We start from the raw sequence: 19,181 nt of genomic DNA, 5'->3' as shown, positions 1-19,181 counted from the left end.
TTTGATAAGATTGTCGGCTAAGTATATCACTTAATGCAAACATATAGTTGAGGATTGACTACAATATGAAGGATAAAGTACAATCTCTTACATGTCCCATATGCACACATATGGGACATGAGATCATCTCCCAGATCATTGCAAATAACTTCGGCTGGGAAACCCTCCCAATAAGCTCCAAATCCAATACATATATAGAGCTTCCATATTTAAGGAAAAAAAACACTCTTAGAAGCTCTTCACATTAACTGGGTCTTCCAAAATCTCCATGGTGCCCTATTTATAATATAAGGCCCCATCGCGCAATCTTAAAAAAAAGAAAAAAAATTGAAGGCGAAGAGCTTGAGGATGATGCTATTGCCCTTGATTTCTTGGATCAAATCCATCTCCATATCCTTGAAAATCATAATTAGATGGGGACCATCCAAAAGAAGTTCTTGATGGCACATTTTGCGGCTCCTGTTGCTGTTGTTGCTGGTTGTAGTGATAGGACGATGAGCTAATTGATGAGGACGACGTTGATGAAGATTGTTGCGAACCAAAAGGTTCCTGACCATAGAGATTCGAAACATAATAAGGAAATTCAGCATCATTACTTGATAGAAGCTGTGCATACTGAGCCAGGTCTGGAAAAGCCGCGTGTGGATATGGAACAAAAGGTGCCGGCTGAGGATTGATTTGTTCAGGCAAAACATTGACACCTGAGTTTTGGTGACTTGGATTGGAGTATGCGGCATACTCGGGTTTGCCTTGAACTCGTTCAGGGAAATTGAGCTTAGCCTTGGTGCCTTTGAACTTGAGAGCTGCCCTATCATATGCCAAGGCCGCATCCTCGGCAGTCTCGAAAGTGCCAAGCCAAACACGGGCTGCTTTCTTGGGGTCGCGTATTTCCGCCGCCCATTTTCCCCATGGCCTTTGTCTTACTCCTCTATAGTGTTTTTTTCTAACACTCTCTGTGCAAAAGTAAGCAAAATCAAAGCCATCAAAGAGAAGATGTAAATACATGAAATTAGATAACGAATGATGACCACTATTTGCGCGTGATCATATATCACTTCATTGAACAGTGCTTGTAACACTGATCAAAGCGCCGTCCTATATTACAGATACTTTCCCATAGCTTTGTCTGTTACACTTTATTACACTGTACAAAATATCAATGATCTAAGGTGCTAGAATGGAAAAGAGACAACTTCACATCTTCTTCCAAACAGCTTATTTGAGAGCATGGAGTATCGAAATCAATGTTGATAAGGCACTAAAATTCATCCAATGCTGCATTCACGTCAAAATGCGATGACATACATGATGACCCCAATGTTGATTCATGAACCTTCATCCTTCTAAAATGAATTCGGTTGGTCGCATAAGTGTGGTTTGTTTTTGTAATGAGCACACCAAACTCATGTTCATCAAAAAGTTTCATGTGTATTACTTAATATCTTGTGTTGAAACTGGATGCAAGACTTGTCTAAAGTCTATGACATAAAATATATAAGAAGTTTGTTAGGATGAGGGGATTTTGATGCTCATCATGAAAACAATGTAGTGGGACAAAGGTAGTTCTAACAAGAATTCTCGTTAATAAATAACAAAAGCTCCGAAATTTTGGGTTCATATCTCGACATAACTGTGCCAATCTACTTACCATGGCAAAGATCATCCCGGTCTTTTTTACATGACGCATTCATCTAACTATGGTTAGTTTATACATTGAAATTTATGCAGACGAGTATTTGGATGTGACAAATGGGAAAATGAAATTTCAAAGCGAGTATAAAAGTAGAAGTAGCCATTGATTGCGGCGTTCAGATTCCATACGCATGTTTTAATTATGGGAGAAAGTAGATAGGATTAGATTAAGAGGGTTGGCAAGGAGATCGCTATCCATATATGACCAACATATGCAGCATCGAAATTACCAACTAGACACGATATAAACGCATACGCATCACCACCGGCAACGTAACCGACCCTCCACCTCTTCAAAGACTCGGGGCAAATTTTCGTAGGCAAGATTTAGAAAATGGACAAAAGAATCGATAGAGGCGTAGGTGGAGGCCTGCGCTGTCCAAAATGGAATGGAAGTGACTCACGTAATCCGAATTTTCGGAAGACAAGAACACCCCCCAAGCGCCAAGCACGATAGCTTTGGTAGGTGAGGGACATCTTTGGACGTTCAACAACAACAACAATCAAAATTGCAAACGTGGGCAACGAGGAACGCTTGTTGAACCGTCGCCTTGCTTTGTAAAATGCAGAAGATAATCAAAGATCGAAACTGTATTAAATAAACTAGGAGTGCTAAAGATTGAACATCTCACGGAGAGAAGAGAGAGAGAGAGAGAGAGAGAGTGACATTTTGGCGGAAAGTAGAAGAATACAATGAACTAGACCAGACCAGAAATTTGACAAGCACATCATGCGCAGCTATATTGATTCTTAGGTTATCTCGGTCTATATATTCCCACTCTCAGCCCACCAAGTTAGGCCAAACTAAGAGTGACATTCAAGCTAGCCTTTCCTTTCTTTTTCCGGCTAAAAATAGTTAAGTAACCTGAAGCAACATAGAGACCAAACAACAAATTTTGCAGCAGATCTTCCCTCTTCTTACCAGATTTAGCAAAAAAAAAAGCAACTAATATATGCCACAACCGATTGAACAAATCCTTAGCCATTATTTAATAGTGCACTCAGCTTTTAAAATAGATTTGACAGTGGACTCAGCACCCGAAAGAAGAAAAAACGAGATTCAAGGCCCCCCCAAGAGAGGAACAGCTCGAGTCTAGGTTTTCGCGATGATCTGACCTTGATCTGGAGCCTGCTGCGAAGGGTCCCCATGCTCCTCTTGCACCGGCGCTGCCGGGTCGTCGGCCGAGCTCGGCGCGTCGTCGCTGGTCGAGATGACCCGGCTCAGAGCCGAGACCATTGCCGAGACCTCGGTCTCGGAGAGGGAGGACTCGTAGGAGGCGAAATCGTCCTCCCTCTCTTTTTCCTGCGATGATGCTTCATGAGGAAGCGGCCGCTTTCCATGTCTCCGATCCACCTTGCGCGAGCTTGAGGATAGCCGACGGAGAAGATCGTGCCGCGCCCGGTAGATAGATCAAGGCATGGACTAGATGACAACACGGGGATGAGTACCAGGTGCGAGGACAAAGGTCGGAGGTGATAATGATGGTGTAAGCAGCTACTTGGGTGGTGTCGGAGAGACCGCAATTTGCCAAAAGCGAATAGGGCTTTCGCTCGATGGAAGAATAATATAGGGGTTCGAAATGGGAAGGCTTGGTCATCGGATTTCCTATATATATAGTACATATGCACTCTCCCTTCCATTAGTCCGCGCATCCTATTGATAGATGCTAAATTTTTTTCCTTCTATTTTTTTGTCAAAGAATTCTGCTATTCTTCTCGCTTCTACTATGCTACCGAAAAAGTTTACATACAACCGTCCGAGTACCATGATGATTTACTTGGGTAATAAGAACTGGGTAATTACTTTATGAGTGTTTATATGTAAAAAATTATATTTAAATCATCAAATTGGGTGGGGCCTACATGGGCCTCTAATAGGAGTACTTGAAGTGGTGGTGAGGAGTGGGTATAAACTTATGAATCGCTCGACAATGAAGCGATTATTTGAGATGCCACAAACTCTTGCTCTTAGATAATTTGCGTTGTCATTAGTGTTGGATTGTGCCACCTTGTGAATACACCCTCTATTCAATGCTTGGTCCCACTCGTTCTCGTCCTCTCCGTCTTCCTTGAATTCACATTTTTTCTAGCCCTCTCGCTTCGGCGAGCACTTCGCACCCATGTTGGATTGAGCATGGATATAGTCACTTCACGCATCATATATCTACTAGAGAAGGTTCTATTTTGGTACTATACGTAATGATTCGATTCAAGTGGGCCAAGCCTAAAAAAAAAGTACCTAATCATTTCAAAGTGAGTGCTGACCTATGTATGACTTAATAAGATGTTTTCCTATCGACATGAGACTCAATATGACACTCAACTATCAATAAAATGAATATAATTGTCAAAATTATAAATGATTTACACATGATCGCCTAAACCCTGCTCATGCAATAATTTTTTGATACCGCCGGCAAGTACATCGAATAGATAGAAGTCGCTCCTTGGACAATGCTTGACCAAGGTAAGAAGCGTCGTCTTATATAACACCCATCTGGTTGGCTGAGACGACAAATCCCCTTGCCAGCACGTGGAGCTCGAGAGAAGTGGCACGAAGAAAGCACTTGTCGATGCTCAATCGAATCCCAATGGCCGAAACTAATTTGGTTCTAGAAATTCACGAAATACAAAAGGCTTGGTTACTAAATGAGGGAAAGCCTAACGTCTTAAAGGAGTGGCAACATGTGAGATGTGACGGATCGAGGGCGGGCCACGTCCGATAGCTCTCTTCTTGCGCCCTCAATCCACCACATCCCACATCCTATGCCTTCTTGCCTGCTGCAGTATCGAAGGAAAATTACTACAAAAATTCTAAATCTATTATATTTATATTAATTCAATTATAAATATTTTAATTTAGCTAATTTCATCATGAATCTTTTAAAAATTTGTTAATTTAATCATTTCAGCCAATTTTGATGAAACGTCGCTAACATGACAATCTAGTTAGCGATGATAATTCTACGTGATATAATTGACGTTGATGTAGATAACTTTTAAAATTTAATTGTTTTTAATGTTTTATGATTTTTTTTTATTATAATTATTATTTTTTTCCTAACCTTGCATGGTTTGAGTGAGGACATTACGACGCTTACCAACCTCACGGGCGAGGGCATAGAACCCTTGCCTAGATCTAGACAAGGGCCACAACCCTTTCCCATTGGCTGCCGAGCATCGCAGCCCTCACTTGGATTTGGGCGAGGATTGTCGGCCCAAGTTAAGAAATAAATTTAAAAATTAAAAAAAAATATAAATTTGTTTGAAAAAATCAAAAGATTATTTACGTCAACACCGACTATGTCATATAGAACGGCTAACATTGATAAGATGGGGGTTTCCAATTAAAATTAATCGAAATGACTAAATTAATAAATCCTCGAAACGTTTAGAATTAAATTGGTCAAATTAAAAGATTTATGATTGTATCGGCACAGATACAATAAGTTTATGACTTTTTTGGTAATTTTCCTCGATATTGCTCTCGTTCATATTCCACACGTGTTTGATTGTGAAAAAATGAATTCATGCACACGCTAATCAGATCCATTAGATGCGAGTAAAGAAATGACAAATCTCTACATTAATTGCTGAACTTATTTAGTTTTTCTATTTTCCTTTTAACTTAGACCTTGTTAGGATCTACTTGGCGGTCACCGCTCGGTAAAGATGCCCCTAGCTCTTTTTTATACACACGTTAGCTATTTTATTAAAGGGATATGAATTGCGATCCGAATTATGATAATACCCGGCGAAGGTCCTCACTAAGCCGTCCCTCTTTTGACTTATGGACACCGATCCCTCAACCGAAAATGACAAAAATGCCTTTACGCACTTAAAGCACTTCATCATGCTAATCTTCAAGCCTAACTCTCTGTTTTCACACTGTTGGTATTTACACCTTAAAAAGCACCAACGCTCTCTGAAAACTTTCGTGTCGTGTTCGACACTCCGACACGTTCCGACACGCGGCCAATGAGTATTGGAAAATTCAACACGTGGTCAACTCCACGCCCGAGTTCGAAATTCCGACACGCGATTTCAACATGGACGGGTCAATTTTAAAAAATTTCAATACTTGAGAGGTCAAAATGTAAATATATGAAAAAAATTATGAAAATAACAAAAATAAAGGGAAAAGAAAAAATTCTTACTCCCAAGTTTCTCACTCGTGAGTTTTGATCTTCTCGCGAACGATGATGGAATGCCTCTCTATCTCGTCAGCATTGTTCATGTCGTATCGCGTATCGCGTGTTTGTGTCGGTACTACATAATTTACATCCATAACCTCCCACTCTCTCTCTCTTCCTTTCTCTCTCCCTCTCTCTTCGCGAACAGAAAAGTCCAACACTTAGGCTTTGCACTTTTCTTCGATTGCGGAAGGCTGTTCTTTCTTATACGTGCTGACATGTGCTGGGTTGAAAATCAAGGCCATTCAAAGATTACGCCGGGGGGGAAATTTGACCCCAATGTGTCGTGCCGAACCGCCAAACAGATCCCTGCCTCTCGCGGATTGCGTGGCCCTAGGGTATTAGTCGGCCGTAGAGGCATGAATGATTTCCACGCAACGGATGACATCCTCCGTCTCTTTCGCCAAAAGACCATGGATTTTAATTAATAAAAAAACGTTCCCAGTGTTCCCCCGAGTACAAAGATGTTCACTTCGCGGATTCGACAAAAGGCTTTGCGCATCGCCTCTCAATTTGGCTTGCTTGGGGTATCTTTCTTGTATTTGCTTTTTCTTTACTTGTTTTTCTCTTTTTTGTGCATTTAAAATTCGGTTTAGATTTATTGCTTGAATGTTCATATGCGGATGTATTTAGAATATGTCTCTAGATTTTCTATAAGAAGGAATTCTACCGTGAATATATCTCTCTATATATATACATTTTATTTGGGTCCAAGTAGATTGCCAAAAGGAAATCAAAGTTCGAGCCTATCAATTCATTCAATTGGATCAACTTTTACTCAAAAACTTAAATTAATAAAATATGAGCGACTTGTATTAAGTATTCCACACTGCGTCAATGTGAGATTTTTCTAAGGAGTGTAATTTCAACATCATGCATATGATTATCTACATTTATACTCATAATATTTTGAATAGTGGTCAAATTTTGGCAAGAAAATTCATTATGAACTTTTGGTTTAAAAAGTAAAAGTACAAAATAACTATAAATCAATCTTCATCCTTAGAATTATTCATTTGAAATTCATAGTTCTCCCTCGTTATTCTAAGTGACGCAAAAAGAAAAATTGGTTCAAAACGTAAAAATTGGCACAAAATTACTATAAATTGTTGTGTTTGTTCATCTAATGGTTATTGTCATTCCATTTTAAATGGAATGACTATAAACAAAATAAAGAAATGTATCTCGGCATAAATTGATTGTACCTCGTGTTTTTCAAGTTAAACGTAATCGCCCAGTCTCAAAATTTGTGTCTTTCAATGACCTTCAATTACTTATAATTCCCAAAACAAAATATTACCGCTCTCTCCGAGAGAAATGAGAAGAGAAAAACCAAGCAAATTTTATTTTCAAGCAATAATAAAGAAATTAATCTGCGGTATACAAGAGACGTCTTTTTAATGCAAGCCCCATCAATCAATGTTGAAATGACTAATTATATTTTTTGGAGATTAATTAACCAATTCAAATTACGAATCTCGCAGATGGAGGCATTTGGAATATTTCCCGATGCATAGTCAAATGGCCCGAATGTGAAGTGACAATCTATTGTATCAACCCGAATTTGGGCCTATCGGGCTCGGCTCCCAGAACAAACAACGCATTCATATCTGAACTGCGATTAGTAGATTTCCCATTGAAATAGTGATTTGTACTTATCAGTAAGCATTAACTCGTGATTAAATCGTTGGATAAGTTTCTATAGGGAGCCGTACTTTCGGCCGAGCTTGGTAAATTATTCGTTAATTGGTTCGATTAGTTTTCTAGTTTAATCTGATCCAAAGGTGGATATTCTTTCTTTTGAAGCCAAAAGATTAAAACCCTTATGGAAGGAAAAACTTGTTTTTTCGAGGTTATGGCACCGCACATGCAATATGTATAGAAGGACATCTTGAGTTTATGCCCGTAGAGAGGAAACCATGAACACCATGAGATAATGTTTGCTCCACCATATGATCATGCAATTTCCATCCCCATTACAATCTCGAATTACATCAAGTTCAAGTTCTGATCTTTCGAGGATATAATGCTTCACTTGGTAAAAGTCAGGTTTTTAGATGTGCGGGTGTTTTTACAGCCACGAAAATAGTGAAAGAAATCCTATTGTGCTATGTATTGTGTTTTCTTTTTTGGCAGTACAAGGTTAGATTTCTCCTTCGTTGGTGTGGTTTATAACGTTAAAGCCATTTGCAACAATAACTACTGTTTCGGCGCGTGGGCTTTCTAATGGGCTATATGCTATAGTTCATCTTGATCGGGCATCGGAAACTCGGAGAACTTGGGCTTGAGCAATTGTTTGGGCATCCGTAAAGGCGCAAAACAATTTAACAACGGCGGATGTGTGGATGAACTATAGCATCCGTGCAGGATGTGTGGAGTACTTCGGTAACTGGGGTACCCATGTATAAGTTAGTCTCCAAGCTCAAGATGTTGAAGGCGCAAAACAATTTAACAATTTAACAACGGCATCCGTGCAAGATGTGTGGAGTACTTCGGTAACTGGGGTACCCATGTATAAGTTAGTCTCCAAGCTCAAGATGTTGAAGGCTCGCCTAAAGCTCTTAAACCAGGAAGCCTTTTCGGAGGTCTCTCTAAGAACGGCGGAGGCAAGGCAGGCCTTAAGTGCCATTCAATCTGATCTTCAAGATGACCCGGCAAACTTGGATCTTACTGAAAGGGAGAGGAGTTGTCGCCGGGCTTTTGTTGAATTAAGAAGCCATGAAGAGTCTTTTTATAGACAAAAATCAAGAATCAGATGGCTAAAAGAAGGGGATAGGAATTCTAAGTTCTTCCATCACTCCGTGAAAAGGAGACAGCTCGCCAATAGGATTCTCTCTGTCAAAGACCCCTCGGGGACGGTAATAACCGATCCAGCGGTGGTACCTCAGGTGTTCACCAGGTTCTTCTCTTCTCTGCTATCCACTCATGAGGCCTTATCCAAGCCTTCTAGTGAGGAGGTCAAGCGTGTCATTCGCCGTTCGCTGGACCCTGACCAGATTCGTATCTTGAGCGAGCCGGTTTCGGATGAGGTAATCAAATCCACCTTATTCTCCCTTGCCAAAGGCAAAGCTCCGGACCGGATGGTTTTGGTGGAATTCTTCAAATCAAATTGGGAGATTGTTGGACCTTCGATCCGTTTGGCGGTCCATGATTTCTTCCGGTCAGGTCGGCTCTTAAAAGAGGTAAACGCTACAATTATTGCTCTAGTCCCTAAAGTCCCAAATGCTAGTGCTGTCTCGACTACGGACCGATTGCATGTTGTAACACTATCTACAAAGTGATTACGAAAATCTTGGCTAACTTGGATAGCGTTGGTTTTGAATGATCTCATTAGTCAATCTCAAAATGCATTCGTCAAGGTAGGAGGATTAGAGATAATATCCTCCTTGCACAAGAATTGTTTGCGGGGTTCCACCTTCAACCATACCTACCCAAGTGTGCGGTGAAAGTTGATTTTCATAAGGCCTATGACTCTATTGATTGGGATTTTTAGAATGTTCTTGTGGCCTTTCAATTCCTATTTGGTTTTGTTGAGCTAGTCATGGCATGTGTTCGGACACCAAGATTTTCCATATCCATTAACGGTGATCTTCACGGTTTCTTTCCGGGAGGGCGAGGCCTCAGGCAAGGGGATCCTATGTCCCCTTACTTGTTCACATTAATAATGGAAGTGTTTTCGGGCATTTTGGCATCTCGCACGGCTAATCGACAGTTCAAGTATTATTGGAGATGTAAGCCCGTCCAACTCTCTCACTTGTTCTTCGCCAACGAGGTATTCCTCTTCTGTCAGGCGGACTGGCCTTCGGTGTCTATGCTTAAGAGAGGACTCGACATCTTCTCTTCTTGGAGCGGTCTCGTCCCCAACAAAAATAAGAGTGAGATTTTCATCTCAGGAGGCGACGCCTGCATTTGGAACAGAATCCTTTGGGCGTTTGGATTTCGGGAGGGGAAGCTTCCTGTTCGGTATTTGGGGGTTCCAATTATCTCTTCCAGACTGAGTAAAGCGGACTGCATTGCATTGACGGATCGCATTATGGCTAGGATCCAATCTTGGGCGCATCGTTTTTTGTCATTTGCAGGGAGGTTACAACTTATTCGTTCTGTTCTTCATTCGATCCAATCTTTCTGGGCGAGTGTCTTTACTCTCCCTGCCTCGGTTCTTTCAAACATTGAACGAATTATGAGACAATTTCTATGGAAAGGCACAGCCCTGGGCCGAGGGGGAGCCAAGGTCGCGTGGGAGGATGTGTGCCACCCTAAAGCGGAAGGCGGTCTTGGCATTCGAAACCTGAGAGACTGCAACAAGGCTTCGATGGTAAAGTTTATATGGATTCTCTTTTCTGATAGGGAATCGCTGTGGTGTCGGTGGATCCACTCTATCTTTTTAGCCAAGAGAAATTTCTGGATCGCTTCCCAACCGAGGACTTGTTCTTGGTCGTGGAAGAAAATTCTCCAGCTTAGAAGCTATTTCCGAACTTCTTTTCGGTGGAACATTGAAACGGCTTGGTGTTTCTTTTATGGCATGACTACTTGGTTGTCTTGTGGCCCTCTACGGATGGGTTCGTGCCTCCTTCCTTCGGGGAAAGGCTCCTTATTCCCGATCATGCGGTGGTAGCTGATCTTTTTACCCCGATGGGTCTCATATTCGGGGAGTTGTTGTCAAGATGGGGCCTTGCTATTCCGTCTTTGACCGCTGGAAGCGATGTGTTTATTTGGTGCGGTCATCCGTCGGGTTCTTTTCGGTTGCATCCGCATGGGATTCTATCGGATCGAAGAAACCTCGGGTCAGCTGGGCTCCTCTCATTTGGGACAATGTTGTAGCCCCTTGTTTCTAGTTCATCTTATGGCTCATAGTCAGGAATCGGCTTCCCACACAAGTCATGCTTTTATCCCATGGACGTATTGACTTTAATGTGTGTGCTTTTTGTAGCGAGGTCCCAGATTCTATAGACCACCTTTTCTTCGGGTGTCGCACCTCGGCTTCACCGGCCTTCTTTTGGGCCACCAGTGCAACCTCCCTTGGAGGAATAGGTGCTGGAATGAAGTGCTTCCCTGGGCCATGAAATTCCTCTCCGGAAATGACTTCTATCACAGGATTGCACGGTTCTCCTTTGGTGCTTTGTGCCACCTCATATGGAAGAAAAGGAATGCAATCATCTTCAAGGGTGAATCGTGCGTGGTGGCCGCTCTCAAAAACCATTTGCTGATGGTGGTTAAGGACAAAGCCCTTACCTTCAAGGATGTTGCCCCTTCTCCGAGGAATAAAAGGCTTCAAAGTGGGTGGGACTTTGACCCCGTGATTTTTTCGAGCTCTCCGGATCCTCCTTAGGTTGTGTCTGCAGTTGTTCGCATTTCCGCTCTTCGCCTTTCCTTGTTAGAGGGTGTGAGGGTCGGTGGTCCTGCCTGAGGGTGGGTTGTTCGGTTTGTTTGTGTGGGTTCTTCCTTGTGGCTTATTTGCCTTGTGGTTTTACATCGGATCCCTCCACTTTTGCTTCTTCGCGAGAGTGTAGGTTTTGGACCCGATCTTTTGTATGTTTGTCCATTCCCTTAATACTATTATTACCTTCACAAAAAAAAAAAAAAACAATTTAACAACATGTTACGATATTTTTGTACTTTAATTAAAACGACATTCCATTATGTCGTACATTACACTCTGGTACTTTGGACATGCCCCTGCCTCTCACCCACCGTTCTCTAGATAAAATTCTCATTTTCATAACAAATAATTGTGACATTTGTTGGTAGCCATGATGACAAATATAAATCTCCAAATTGACTCGAGTCATGACTTTAAATGTGAATCGAATAACTTAAAGAGCGGATGATATCATCCTATTTAAAAATGTATAAATCAATATGGGCCAATCTGCTTTTGATGTTGTCCTCTTAATATTTTCAATCCATCAATCATTTCACTCTCTCTCTCTCTCTATTATCCTTTCATTGTTATCGTGTTCACCGTCATCATCATCATAGCAATATCAAAATTTCAATGGAAATCGGATCTCCTCCATTGTAATCAAATGCAAAATAATTATTGAGTTTGATTGCGCACATTCTCTAATTGTACGTCTGCTAGCCAAATTATAAAATATTTTAATTTTCCAAGCAAAATGCTTACATTTAAGTTCTATTTATTTCGCGAAAAATAAATGATTTGAAAAACTCTTTTCTTAAAAATAATCCCTTAGATTACTTTAAATAATTAGTTAATGAAAAACGCCTTCATTATTGACAGCAATTTATGATTGAGGATTCTTTTGGATGATGACAATAATTTTACTCATTTTATTATATAAGCGATAAAAGTGATCAAATTTGAAAAATGTTTTTCAAATCATTTATTTTTCATGAAATAAATAGATTTTTTTTAGGCATGTCTTGATGAATGCACGCTCACAAGCATCGGTAGTATACTTATTAGAACACACTTAACAAGAAAATGTTCATATTGAATATACGAAGTACCCCGCAAGATAGGGCATGCAAATGCGCTGAAAAATGTATATTTCTAGCAAGCTTCGACAAAAACCCCAAACGTGGCTTAATTTTGCCTTTAGCTTACTGTATTTTGGGAAAAAAGTCATAGAAAAACCTATAATATTGTCAATTACAAAACATTTACTCTGATTTTTTTTTTTCTGTTTGTAAAGCTAAAAACCTCAAACTAGTATATGTATGACACAATTATCATAATTTTTTTTCTGTGACACCAAATTTTTTAGATAAATATGTTATGCAGATACAAATTTTAGATTTTTTGTGGTTTTTACTCTTGTATTTTCAGTAGCTTACACTCTAATCTCGACACAAGGAATGCAATCTATATAAATTTTTAAGAGAATTTTAAGAATTAATATAATTACTTAGAAAATTTTGGGTGGAAAAGAATACAAATAAAAAATCTTTTTATTAATGGTTAACTTGCAACAAATTTACTTCAAATTAAATTGATATGCCTATGATAAATTCAATCAAAAATCTAAACTGATAAATCAGCGACATATTCGTTTCCTTAAATGATATTAAAATAATAATAAAAATCATAAACTGGTATACTTATGATATTTATAATATAACTCGTTAATTATTGTTTGTCATAATAATATCGAATAAAAATGAATGGAGACTAAATGTATCATAGATATTTTAATTTCGAATTTTTTTAAAGTTAAAAAAATCATTACAGATGAATTAATTTGAAAATTTTCGTAATATTACTCTTTTTGTAAATCTATCTTTTAACAAAACGGGGTGCCGTTTCTGGTAATCTTCGGGGCGGGTTACCGCGTTGCGCACCCATCAGTGCCACGTGAGGACAAGATAAATGAATGAAAGAATAATAATTGAAAAGAAAAGATCCCACGCGCTCCATCACAAGTGCGGTGGACGCGCTAAGTCCCAATCCCCAGTAAATAGGCGAAGAAAAAACGACGAAATTCCCCCATTCTCTTCAAAAGCCGAGTAAGCTCTCGTGTCATACTCATAAATCCGAAAAATTTTCCCAAAAGAAAAAGAAAAAAAAATCCCAAGAACCTACGAAGCTCTCCCTGCTCTCCGCCCTCTCGAATCCGAGATCTCTCCGCTTTTCCGCCGCCCGCTCGCCGCCCCGCCCCGCCCCGCCGATCGGTCGCCGGAGCAGGCGCAATCGCCGGAGAGAGAAGCCACGCCAATCCGCGCGCGTCTCGACCCGCCCAGGTTTGGGGGAACTCGATTCGCCTCTTTCGTTTCCGCCTCCCGATTCCGCTCGTCCGCGCCGAATTTCCGGCCGCGGCGGGGAAACCGCGGATTCCGAGCCTCCGGCGAGGCCTCCGCCGCTCGCCCCGTCCGCTCCCGTTCGTTTCTTTGTGTCGGAGTCCGTAGGTTCTTGTAAATCCGATTCGCTGCGGAGTGGAAGTAAATGCTAGATTGCGATGCGCGCGTGTCGGAATCGCGAGTCCATCGCGAGTCCGTGCGATTGTTTGGCTGCTGTTGGAGTGGTTTCGATTCGGATCGGGAACTTAATTTCTTGTGGCTTTCGACGTCCAGGATACCGAATGACGAATCCGGAAGGACGCGGCCGCGACGACGAGGCGGACTCGTCCGCGGAGGCTCCGGCGCCCGATGGTTTCGAGTGGTCGAATTACGCTGATGAGGACATCATGCATCAGAAGAATGAAATCAACGCTGTGGAAGCTGAGAAAATTCCATGCGTGGGCGACAAGGTGAGACCAACCTTTGCGCAATCGAAACGTCATCTTTGTCATATGTGCATCCTGCGATCGCTGAATAATACCTGTAATGACAGATTGTTTTGTTACTGCTACATAGTAGATCGGTGATTCTGGCTCTTAATGTAGCAACTATGCTCCTGCTCGTGTGAACTTTGTTTCGATAATGTTCTTGTTTTATCTCGGTCGTACAACTGTTGCCAGTTGCTTCCTATTATTTTGTGCAGCTATTGCATTCTTTAATCGCTGGATTTATCTTTTATGAGTTCTTTTTATGTTGCCATAAGTACATTGGCAAGTCATGTTCTCTTGCATTTGAATTGTTGTCCTGTTAATGTGGACTTTGTGGCAGCAACGTTCTTCTTTAATCGAGGCCATGCAATTATTCGTTGTTGCTTCCCAATTTTGTCATGCAATTTCCAATTTTGGGTCTGCATACTCTGTTCAGCTTCTTAAAAGTCATTTGGTGATTTTGTGGCCACCAAATATAAATGGTTAATCCTCTCTCCTGAGTTTCAATTATCACCTTCGTTCAAGTGACCTTTCCTTCGGTAAATATCTGTATTATCTGGGTCATGGTATCATCTGTTGTTCTTCTCCTGTTGTTTCATGCAAGTCTTGCTAGATATGCAGTTGCTACCTTGCTCTTTCCTTTTTGGATTGTGGAGAATTCTAAATTTCAACGATTAAGTTCGTTTTGGACTTCATGGCATTGTTGAATTTAGCTGTCAGCTGCACCTAATAGTCTAGACTCACTTAAATATTGATGACACTGGAGCAGTCTGCATTTGTTGACCAACAGCATCTGTTGATTGTCTGCACCTTCACGTTGATTTGTTCTGATTATCTGGTACCATTCTTGCATGCTCATAAATAACTTTATTGGTATTCATCTGCAGGAACCACTTTCTGCTTTAGCAGCCGAGTATCAGTCAGGGAGCCCTATTTTGCTGGAGAAGATAAAGGTTTTTGTGGTATTCTTGTAGATTCTTGTTGCTTATTTCAATTTTTCCTTCATCTTTTATATCCTTAAATGCAGGTGCTGGATGAACAATATGCTGCCATCAGGAGAACACGAGGAGATGGAAACTGTTTCTTTAGAAGCTTTATGTTCTCGTACCTTGTAAGTCTTACGTTAACTCTTGAGGATGTTTTGTTTCTGTAATAGCTTTTAATCAATTGGTGTTTTAGGAAAGTGGATTGGATTGTGCCTTTTGTTTTATATAGTAATTAGTAGTTGGATGTTTCAGGAGCATATTTTGGAAACACAAGACAAGGCTGAGGTGGATCGTATTAAAGCTAATGTTGAAGAGTGTAGAAGAACTCTTCAAAGCTTGGGTTATGTGGACTTCACTTTTGAGGATTTTTTTGCGGTAATTCAATTGTCCTTGAAATTTGTACATTATGCGATTGCTGATGTAACTTCTGGTGATCTCTCCAAATTTGATGTACATGCATACCGTTGCATACTGTGAGCCTACTTTAGACTATAATGAATCTAGTGACAATCGTTATGCATTGCTGTTTGGGTTCTGTTGGTCCGCTGATTTTACTAGGCAGTTATAGAATGAGAATGAAAGAAAACTTGGTAAATTTTACCTTTTAATTGAGTCCACCAGTCAACAACTTGGAGTCAGTATAAGGAGTTAGCTAGTATCCACATTAAGGGTTGACCTGGAGAAATTCCAGCAAGTATTCTGCTTGTGGGAAGGTGGAATGACCTTCTCTTTGGCAACTTTAAACATGCTCATCAAGAAACCTAGAGTCTGTCTATGGATGCTTATAGATTGAACCACAACCTTTTGGCTATTATTGTGCACTGCTGTTTCCTGAACCACTCCAAGAAAGCCTTTCTTTGAAGTATTGTGATTAGACTTTTTTTTTCCATAAGAAACAAGGTTTAGTTAATATTCTATAGCTTTAAAAAATCTTTCTGTGTTTTGAGATTTTCTTGTACTCAAACTTAGAGGCAGCAAAATTTGTGATGGACCTTTTTCTTTTTTTTTGGGTAAGAATGGACCTATTTCTTAACTCAAGTTCACTGGGTCCCAGGAAAATGGGTAACTCATATAGTCTTGAAACAGGTTATAATGTGTCTGTCACTGGGTTTCCAATTTATGACATTATGGGCGATACACAAGCATAAGGATAAGTTCAATGAGAAATTAGTGAAGATGTCAGAACATGACGAGTCAACAGGATTCTTTTTACTGAGTCAGTTTAAAACACGAGCAGCTATGGGTCAAAAGCCATTGATGCCTAATTGTTGGGGTTTTGGTATTTTTGCATCTGCAAAGTGGTTATTGGGCAGTTATGGAGTGTTGATGGTAGCGGTAGTGATGCAAAGTGGTTGTGGGGTGGGTGTGGCAGCGAAACTTCAAAGGTGATGGAAGTGGTGGTACAGATGACGGATAATTTGCAGTGGCAGCGACAGAGGCATTGTAGTGTTGGTGATTACTCTGTATTGGTTGGGCTGGGAAACCTTTTATTTCTTGCTTACAGCCAACTATATCTAAAATTCCATTAAAGAGCATTTCTGGGTAGCGCAATCTCTAATATTTCAGTTTTACCCATTTCTCCTCCAAAGTTCTCCCCCTAATCTCTACTTCTAGCCCTAAAGGCAAGCCACTTTAGCATTTTAAGGCCTGTCACTACTAAAGGAAAACTGAATAGGCGGGTTCTTTTCTCCATTGTAATTGGCCAATAGATGCTTTTCTTCAGATATATCCTAGCTTAGCAGAAAATTGTTGCGGACAGTGCACTTATGTTAACGATCTTTATTTGTTTTTTAATGCAGTTATTGTAGAAATAAAGATAAATCATTTCAGTAATACCAAGTTTATTCACTTTTAGACTTGAATTTGATGCTGACGTTGGTGGATGTCACCTTTTATGGAACACACTCATAGTTTAGTACATGAGAAAGTCAACATCTTTATCCATCTAAATTATGTGCCGAATTGACATCGAGCAAGAGTATCTTGGATGTCTCTTCTTTATCTTTACCATGTTGTGGCTGAATGTTTGATATGAAATTGTTTCAGCTATTCCTGGAACAGTTGGAAAGTGTTCTTCAAGGAAATGAAACTTCAATAAGGTGGCCTTATCTTTTTGTTGAACATTTTGATTTCATCTAGAAAGAAAATAATTTAATGATGGACTTACACATGTTAAAAAGTATAAGCAAGTGCATGTTGTGCTTTTTGTTTCAGTCATGATGAGCTGCTTCTTAGGAGTCGAGATCAGTCGATATCGGACTATGGTGAGTTTTAAGAAAATTGAGGTATTAAACCAATTGGCGTTTGATTTATCTCTTGATGTATTTGGTTGGCCAGTGGTGATGTTCTTCAGATTTGTTACCTCTGCTGAGATACGCAAGCGGTCTGAGTTCTTTGAACCCTTCATTATGGGATTAGCAAATACAACTGTGGAGCAGGTTTGATTATATTTTTTCACTTCCTTCTGAATTGTTCATGGATGCATAAATCTCTCTCTCTCTCTCTCTCTCTCTCTGTCTGCGCGCGCGCTTTTCGTGTGAGTGTGTGAGGAAGGGGTAGTTATAGACAGTCAGTGAAGAATTGTAAGTTTGATTGTGACCAGTTGAATTTATTTGAAGAACGCTTTTTTTTTAGCAGGTTATTAACGAATTTAACCAGATGCTGATCTCAGATTGCATTATCCTTTCGAATTCATTTTATACAAATTGAAACAATTTGGACATGGCATTCTTTGTGAATATTAGAGCTACTTATTTTGGAAAGTCAACATGTGATTGGAAGGGGGTGCTGCTTTGTGCTTCTTGAACTCTAAATTCACTGCGCTGCTTGTGTATGACAAGTTCCGCATAGCTATATCCTCGTAGACCACAATTTTGTGTTGAGTACTGCATCTAATTACGCACATTTGGTTGTCGTAGTTGATATATTTTGGTCTTGTGTCGCAGTTTTGCAAGTCCTCCGTGGAGCCAATGGGTGAAGAAAGTGATCATGTGCACATTATAGCTATATCTGATGCGCTGGGTGTGGCGATTCGCATCGTGTATCTAGACCGCAGCTCATGCGACAAGGGTGGTGTCAGCGTAAATCACCACGATTTCATTCCTACTGTCTCTTCCAGCCGTTCTGGCGCTGTTGAGCCTTTCATCACTTTGCTGTATCGCCCGGGTCACTATGATATGCTCTATCCGAAACGACCCTCTTAGCTTTTGGGAAAGGTAGATCATGGAAGTGTCTTCTCTGGATGGCCACTGAAATAGACAGTTTGACATGATATTTCCGTCTCATGGGCACGCACGCAAACTGTTTCCCTGCGGCCTGGAGCTGTAATTCTAACTCTTATGTGCTTCAAAAGATTGGGACTTGGGTTGAATGCATAAATATCCGATCCCCAATTTTCAACCTACTCGCTAGCCCAAAAAAAAAAAAAGCAGTCGTACTCTTGTTTTGGCTTCACATTTCACAAGTTTCCTTCTTTTGTCCGTGTCGAATCACTGAAAATGCAATACCTGAAAGAAAATATTCCGGATACTGTCTCCATGGTGTTCATTCTTGTTCGGCCTAGCTGTTGTGTTGGCACGTGCGTCTTAGTACCTCCTGTGCTCTCGTGTGATGTTCGTGTTTGCCTTTGTGTCGAAGGCAATTAGCATGCTCAGAGTTCGACCGACATAATAGTCATTGCACTATTTATCTGGTCCAACTGAGGGCCAGCCTTAGAATTCGTTGTTTCATATGCGGGCTAGATTTAGACCATGCATATGGTCGCCAGTCGCGCGCGAGAAGGTAGTCGAAATAAAAGTTAGGTGATTCAAATCTATATCAAATTGACTATTTGCGCGATGCAACTTCCCCCATCATATGGGGAAAGGCTGAGGCTAGTGTCGTGACCAAAAATCAAGTGAAAAGGCGCGTGTGAACTTCTTTACTGATTCGACCCGAAAAATTTAAAAATTTTAAATTTAAAAAAAATAAAAAATTAAAACTTCATTACTGAGCTTTTGCGGATGGGGGGAACCGACAGAAAAAGACATATAAAAGAGCCGCATCCACATCGATTGGCCTAAGAAAGTTCTATGACTTCCCAGGTA

General features: G+C 40.5%; 2 protein-coding genes across 2 annotated transcripts; one reads left to right on the top strand and one right to left on the bottom strand.

The window, feature by feature from the left end:
* LOC104433731 (ethylene-responsive transcription factor ERF113) lies at positions 1 to 3,100 on the bottom strand (the record flags this gene model as incomplete). The annotated part of the gene is made up of 2 exons (XM_010046587.3): positions 1 to 953; positions 2,809 to 3,100. Coding segments are annotated over 2 exons (891 nt in total), but the record flags the coding sequence as incomplete, so codon positions are not given.
* Positions 3,101 to 13,317: 10,217 nt separating this feature from the next.
* On the top strand, positions 13,318 to 18,523 carry LOC104433730 (OVARIAN TUMOR DOMAIN-containing deubiquitinating enzyme 1). The gene is made up of 9 exons (XM_010046586.3): positions 13,318 to 13,586; positions 13,917 to 14,092; positions 14,998 to 15,063; positions 15,138 to 15,221; positions 15,349 to 15,471; positions 17,143 to 17,195; positions 17,311 to 17,360; positions 17,434 to 17,534; positions 18,042 to 18,523. Exons 2-9 carry the CDS (start codon positions 13,925 to 13,927, stop codon positions 18,297 to 18,299), a joined length of 903 nt encoding a protein of 300 aa, XP_010044888.1. The 5' UTR covers positions 13,318 to 13,586; positions 13,917 to 13,924; the 3' UTR covers positions 18,300 to 18,523.
* Positions 18,524 to 19,181: the final 658 nt, after the last annotated feature.

The sequence above is a fragment of the Eucalyptus grandis genome, chromosome 2, assembly GCF_016545825.1.
Source record: "Eucalyptus grandis isolate ANBG69807.140 chromosome 2, ASM1654582v1, whole genome shotgun sequence".
NCBI lineage: Eukaryota > Viridiplantae > Streptophyta > Magnoliopsida > Myrtales > Myrtaceae > Eucalyptus > Eucalyptus grandis.
Note: the sequence above shows the minus strand (reverse complement) of the source record. Positions and strands in the feature narration are given on the sequence as shown.

What these genes read in the sequence shown, in the direction of transcription:
- LOC104433730 (XM_010046586.3), top strand. Translation starts at nt 13,925, where the DNA reads ATGACGAATCCGGAAGGACGCGGCCGCGACGACGAGGCGGACTCGTCC. An exon ending in GCTTTATGTTCTCGTACCTT is followed by an intron (nt 15,222 to 15,348) that starts GTAAGTCTTACG and finishes TGGATGTTTCAG; the next exon opens with GAGCATATTTTGGAAACACA. An exon ending in CTTTTGAGGATTTTTTTGCG is followed by an intron (nt 15,472 to 17,142) that starts GTAATTCAATTG and finishes AAATTGTTTCAG; the next exon opens with CTATTCCTGGAACAGTTGGA.